The 6937-nt window shown below is 42.5% G+C and overlaps 1 protein-coding gene across 1 annotated transcript; it reads left to right on the top strand.

Moving 5' to 3' along the window:
- Positions 1-806: 806 nt before the first annotated feature.
- On the top strand, positions 807-2468 carry LOC113583301 (transmembrane protein 74). The gene is made up of 2 exons (XM_027019576.2): positions 807-838; positions 1334-2468. Exon 2 carries the CDS (start codon positions 1379-1381, stop codon positions 2222-2224), a length of 846 nt encoding a protein of 281 aa, XP_026875377.2. The 5' UTR covers positions 807-838; positions 1334-1378; the 3' UTR covers positions 2225-2468.
- The last annotated feature ends 4469 nt before the right edge of the window (positions 2469-6937 follow it).

Below are 6937 nucleotides of genomic sequence, written 5' to 3'. Positions count from 1 at the left end.
AAACTTCCTATTTATTTATTCTATTTATTTATTTATTACTGTAAGCTGTCCCTAACAGTGGTTGTCACCAGGCTTTAGTCCGCAGCAAGTGGCGTGTTAGCAAAGGGTGAATTTGATCTTATTTTCACGTGCAAAATAGAACATCAACGAGATGCGCGACAATTGTGACATACAGCTAACTGAACGCTTGAGCGTAGTGCTGATAAGCACAGGGGCTCACTGCGTTCCCGTGCTATGTGAAATCACAGAAGACAGCAGAGTTTTAGCGGTGGTTCATCGTGGTTCATGCAATCGCAGGGAGAGAAAATATTTCTTCAACGATTATGAGATAATCAACGTAGGCATAACGTAGCAGTAGTTTACACTTAAAACAAAAATGAATACCTTCCGATGTGTTCAAAAAGTATACGTATCTAAAAGTGCATTGTAGCAAACATACACGAGTGGCTTCGGCATCTAAACAGGCTGCGATATAAATAAACAATCTATTTGCTGTCTCGATCCTTTAAATAATCCGTAGGCTATATCATGTAATATTATATGCCTTGCTTATTTACAACGACACATAATAAATCTCCATTCACATTAATTCACTGAGCGAGACGTTTTTTTTGACAATACGTGCCTGCCTTTCGCCTCGGTCGTCTCGTTCTCTATACTCTTCGCTGACAACGCACGGCGCTTTGAGCGCGCAGACGAAAAAAAACCTCAATCCATCACGGCCACTGCGAGCAGGGTAGCGCTGTGCGTAGGAGGCACTCGTCGATTCTTTCCTTTTAATTACTGTACTACTGGCAGTGACAAGCCAGGGACGGACGCAAGAAGGTGCACAGAAAAGGTAAGTGATTTAAAACACGTTTCTTAATTTTAAATGAAATATAGGAACCATCTCAATGGCTTGCATCTTAGATACTTTAATAAATGGTACACTATGAATCGAACCACTAATAACTAATTAGTTTACAATGATATGCGCTGAAGTCTAGGACACGTTTTTGTGAATCAGGAATGCCAACTGAAAACTATTGCAGATGTTGGGAAGAACCCCCTTTTTATAATATTTTACTTAATATTTATTACGCATGTGTTGTTTTCCATTAGTTTAGAAGTGGCTCGAGAAAAAGGTTTAAACTAACACCTTAGTAATAGTATCAAATGAAAAAAAAATGTCATCTATTAGGTAAACAACTGCAAGGTATGTTGCTCTGTTGCTTTGTTGTTCCTTACAAATGTGGGTTATATATCGGGGTGGTACACTATATATCTCGAATGCTTAAAGCAAATACGCTTTACTAATTCATTTATCGACTGCTGTTTTGTTTTTATATTAAAGCTGCTGAGCATTCACTGACATGAGCACGGTGGCAGCTTGTATCAAATGGCTGAGCTAAAGGTCCTCTGCTTGGAGCGTCTAAGTGGCCAATCCGAGAACAAGGATCTCGAGTGGACTTTGAACCATCAGCAAAGTTACAATTCAGCTGGCACGGATGAAAAGGCTCACTGTGAATCAGAATTGGAGGAGCATGCTAACGACGCGCAGGGTTTTTCAGCACCGTGGACAGCGCCCAAGACTAACAGAAGACTTCGCATGTTTGACGAATGGGGACCAGACGAAGAAGTTCATATATGCCACGATAAGGAGTTTGAGACGGAATTCGCCAGTATGAACGACGTCGGTTGCCAAAGAGACAGTCCACAACACTCACGAGATACTGACTCTGATAACTTAAGCGGCGGCGCTTTGAATTATCGCCAGGAGAGTTCCTCGGACCTCTCCATATTGGACGAAAACGATTTTGCAGCGGAAACGCCCGAAAAATCGGTGGATTACGGATTCATAAGTGCTGTAACGTTTTTAGTTACGGGAATATCTTTGGTGGTGGTTTCCTATACTGTTCCACGTGACGTCAGAGTGAACCCCGACAGCGTTTCGGCTCGTGAAATGGAACGCCTCGAGCGGGAGAATGCCAGGGTGGGCGCCCACCTGGATAGATGTGTAATTGCTGGGCTTTGTCTCCTCACCCTTGGTGGTGTGGTGCTCTCAACCTTATTGATGATCTCCTTATATAAAGGCGAAATGATCAGGAGACAGGCTTTTGCCTACTCAAAGCACTCAGCTAAACTCTATGGTTCAATCAGCGTCGGTGGCGTTGGGAGTCCAAGCAGAGTTCCGTCACACTTGTCTCTTGATGATGATGAAATACCTGTTGAAATCTCGACCTGAACCTGTACTGCGGTAACCGTGTGTGCATGCTCTGGTCTAGGCAAGTCACTGACAATAACTGTCAGTACCAAATAAAACAATTTTTTGAACAGTCCTATAATTCTTCAGAGGACAAGGAAACCAAATATTAAATGTGTGTGTGGTGTTGCTTTGTTATAGAATGAACCCTGAAAGTAAACTAAATGCTAAACCATGAATGTTTGGAGAAACAGCTAACTATGGAATCTATGTCAAGTTCCTGTGAATCATTTCCTTGCATGAGAGTGGTGATTGTGAGGTATATGTGTCATAGTAAACATACAGTGTGGGAATAATATAGCTACTGTGGGACCATCTAGCATTTTTGTGCACACACACACACACACACACACACACACACACACACACACACACACACACACACACACACACAACCTATTTTGCAACATAATTATTATATGAAAAATACCACACAGATATTTCCTCAGTATTTTTGTATTTTGTCTCCTCCAGTTTGGTTTGCCTCACCATGCAGATGTTGCATATCTAAGTCAAATTATCTTCTGCATTTGCATGTACATCCAGTGTATAAGTGCACATTCATAGGAATGAATGCTTAGCTTACATTTGTAATGAACAGAGTGCACAATCCCTGTGTTACCATGTACACATACACACACACACACACACACACGAATGCACTCATTTCACTAATCAGTAAACCCTCTGAGTGCACTATTCCTGTGGGAATACCATACCATTTACCATGACAAACTAATTTCTTTGGAGACACAGTATGACTTGAAAGAACACTCTCAAAGTGGCAACATAATTTATTGTATTTACAAATACTAAGTCCTTTACTGCAAAATTAGAACGAATAGAAAAGATTGAGCAATTACTGGAAGTGTTCCCATTCTTGAGGGGAAAAAAAGACAAATGTGTTTGTACTGCATGTGTGTTTTGCACTGCATGTGTGTATGTGTGTAGTCTGTTTCAGGCTGCTATGACTTTGATTGCTCTTCACCTGCCCTTTGTTACCACTAGGGCTCTTTTGCAGGTCTGTGGCTTCAGAGGCCGTGGAAAAGCAATAGCCTTTCTCACATTGCTGAGGAATGCTGTGCGCGGCAACTTCCAAATGAGAAATGCTTCCTGTCGGCTAGATCGGATTATCCCACCCTTCCCAGCAACACTGTTGTACAAGCCACATCAAAGAGCCTTTTGGTCAGGCTATCACATTAGAAGTGTGCTTTAATAGCTATATATGTGGACCCTTTACTTAAGGGTACAATTTGCCATTCACATACAAATGGTGAGTGATGAGAGCTAATGGTATGTAAAGCTGCCAGTTGCTAATAAGCCAAGGTTGTAAGAAAGCCTAGTGGCTTTCTGTGAGTGGCTTTGAAAGAGAGCCTAGAGACTGAGAGAGCGAGAGAAAAATACTTATACACTGAATGGTGACTTTTAAAATATTATTAGTTCTGTTTCTGAGGTGTTTTTGTTTCCTTAACTGAAATTTGTAATGGAATATGCAATACATACATCATATTAAACTGAGGAATCCAAAATTTCTTAACTCAGTGAAATGTTATATAGATACTTGTGGCGTGGTCTTTTCCCTGCCTGTACTAACAAGGACTGATGTATGTTACTGAGATTAGCCAGTAATACCCAGAGGCTTCTCTGTTGTTGATATTACACTGTAGGAGCTATCTCCCCCCCCCCCTTCTCTACGCTCTCTTAGTGTAATCAGTGAGGGCAGCTGGCAACAGGAAATGAGATTGGCTTGATGATGGGGTCACTAGGGGGTCAAGGGCATGGGTGTGGCCATTCCAAGGGAGCCAACATACAAAGATACAGTCGTAAATGCATACACTTTTATCACAGACACCAAAGATTGAATAGCTAATTTTGTATTTACCCTGTTTTTCTATTCCATGTATGGTAAGGTCATGGATAGGATGACCACAGATATAAGGTTCTTGACATTTAATTTCTTGTTCAACAAAGTAATGCTTGTTACCCAGAGTTTGTCGCATAGCAATGGCAAAATGAGAAGGCAAGGCAAAAGTCAGTAGGACTTAATGTGGAGAAATGTCCATGAAGCGAAAAAGGACCCACCCATCATTTGCTGCTTAGATGAATGTGTATTAGTAGTGAAATCCATTTCTCAATAAGAAAATTAAACACACTGTCAATGTTGCTGGAGACACCACTATAGATAGGTATTGTATTGACCTGACATAGTAATTTGCCTCTTGTATGGTGAGATCAGTTCTATCAGTGATATGAAGCATTTAGTTATACAAACTAATTTCCAGAAGACACATTTAATAAACCAGAATAAGAGCAGTAATGTAAAACTGATGAATGATACAGTAATTGCTCTCTGTTAATGAATATTCAAAAGAGGTCTTTATATGACAGTAAGTGGGGGGTGGTGCATTTCTGGCAAGGGATTTGCAAATGAACTGCACTTCAGTCCAGTAAAAGATTATAAAATGGGATAGAGGGAAGGAATTAGTACTGCTAATAAAACAAATGACCGCATGTACAATTTACATTGAGTTCTGCAAAAATAGGTCTCCACTGCCAATTTCACTATGCCTTTTCTAAGAACTTGGCAGCTGAAACAGAGGGACACAATAGGATGGGGTGTAGCATGCTTCTGCATGGAGGTATGGAGGTTTTTTTTTTCCATGTGCCCCGTAGGTGAAGCAAACAGAAAAAACAGGCCATGTTTTCAAAGGATTTCATACTTTCCTTTAGCCCAGATTCTGAAGGTAATGAGCCCCAGGAGGGCTGGTGAGGTTGTTCCCCCTCCTTTGAGAGTGAATGACAGGAAGAGGGAGTTGTGTTTGAGCAAGAGAACTTTAAATAGGCCTCTAGAACATACAAACAAAACGCAACACATCCAAGAGACAAATGGTATTGAGTTAAAAATACTTAGAATATATAAACAAACTCAATATGAATATATATGTAGAGAGAGAGAGAGAGAGAGAGAGAGAGTGTGTGTGTTGTGAAGTACATGGGGTTTCCAGAGAAACAGGACTTTTCGGACACAGCACTTTCAACAGCTGTGCAAGCAAAGTGCAAAGATACAACTCTGAAACATTCTGTGTGTATTTCAGTGCATTTTTTTACTACAACTATCACAATACACAGTGGTTACTCATATATAATCAGATTTAAATGGACTTACTAAGAGCCACAGCTTCAGTAGTGGTGATATTTCTCTTGCTCTCACTCTCAGAACAAGTGCCTTATCTTCCAAACGCACCTTTTAACTTCCCTGCTTATACACTCCTCCCTGTGTGAATAGAGTGCCGTTGCATAGATAATGAGTTGATGAGTGTCAGCTGTGATCGGGCTCATGTCGCCCACACACCAGTGTCCTTTTGTCTCTCAGCTGTCCTGTGCAAGCACGCACAGGGCACATATCCATAGAAACCAAGTCCCCCTGTTGCTAAGGAGAGATCTCGGCTGAGGTCTGAGTTTGCGCAACGCATCGGTGGGAGTAATACCTCTTGGTAAATTTCCGAGCTGCGCTGTGGATCACCGGGACTCAGGTGCAGTTTGTTTTGCTCTAGAACAGCCCCTCGGCACCAGCACACAAATATATTATGCAAAAGCAGATACTGTACATAGTCCATGGAATAGATTTATTTATGTCGTCCAACTTGGAGCATTAGTTCCGAATCTTTCCCACAGGTTTCCACCTGCTCAGTCACAAAGGATCTTTCCGGACACAGAAGAGGTCTCTGTGACTTTTTATGCACAGGCCATCTGTCAGCCAGCGTGAGCCAGTCGTTCACTTTTTTACACATCGCACAGAAAAGTGCCGACTCATCAGCAAGGGGGCGGGGCCGAGGCTGCTGGGCATCTGAGGAGGCTGTACGTGGGAGTGGAGGCCTCATAACCTATGTCCCATAATTCTGTGCATGATTTAGCCCACTGGATGGGATGAGGTTAATCTGGAGGCAGAATGGCTTCCCTTCTCTCTGCTCTGATTTATACTGCTCTTACACCAAGGCCCACTGCATTTACGTCGACAGTGCTGTAGCATGGAGATTAAAAGTTTTTCTCCTGTATCGATTGCCTGTTTTAAGTGCACAGGGCGCCGAGGCTTTGGTAACTACCGCACCAAGCCGTTTGTAGGGAAGCATCGGGTCCTGCCGGGTTCAAGACGAGAAAAGGCTCATAGCTCCCTAGGTAATGCAACTTTGGATGAAAGCATGCTTTTGTTTCCAGTCTCAAAGCAGCGACGATACACTTGCCCCCATGGTTAAGGCTGGAAAAAAACTATATGACTACATCATCAGAAGTTCAGTCGCAAGCCTCTATTCTGACGGATGACTGAGCCGCATGATTTAACCTGTGCTAACACTTTGAAACGTACAGCCAAAGCATGCGAGGGACAACACTTTGGGACGCAGAACTGAGTGCACAGATGGATGCATGGATACGGTCTATTAATATTCTTCTATTCAGATGATTGTCAGCCAGAGTTCGACATCAATAATGCAAGTCAGAAGACAAACGCTGCAACATGGGACTCTCCCTGGGAGACAGAGCTTCTACAGTCTTTTGGTTACCGTGGCGGTACGCCCGCAACCGGCTCCTACAGCGTTTTAGAATAAAGGAGAGTGTCTGTCAAAGCCGTGTGCTCATAAGGAGCAGGGAGCAATACGACGAGGAGGCGCCCCATCAAAACCTCGAGAGTGGCGTTGG

Source organism: Electrophorus electricus, chromosome 4, assembly GCF_013358815.1.
Source record: "Electrophorus electricus isolate fEleEle1 chromosome 4, fEleEle1.pri, whole genome shotgun sequence".
NCBI classification, from domain to species: domain Eukaryota; kingdom Metazoa; phylum Chordata; class Actinopteri; order Gymnotiformes; family Gymnotidae; genus Electrophorus; species Electrophorus electricus.
This window is presented reverse-complemented; position numbering and strand designations above follow the sequence as displayed.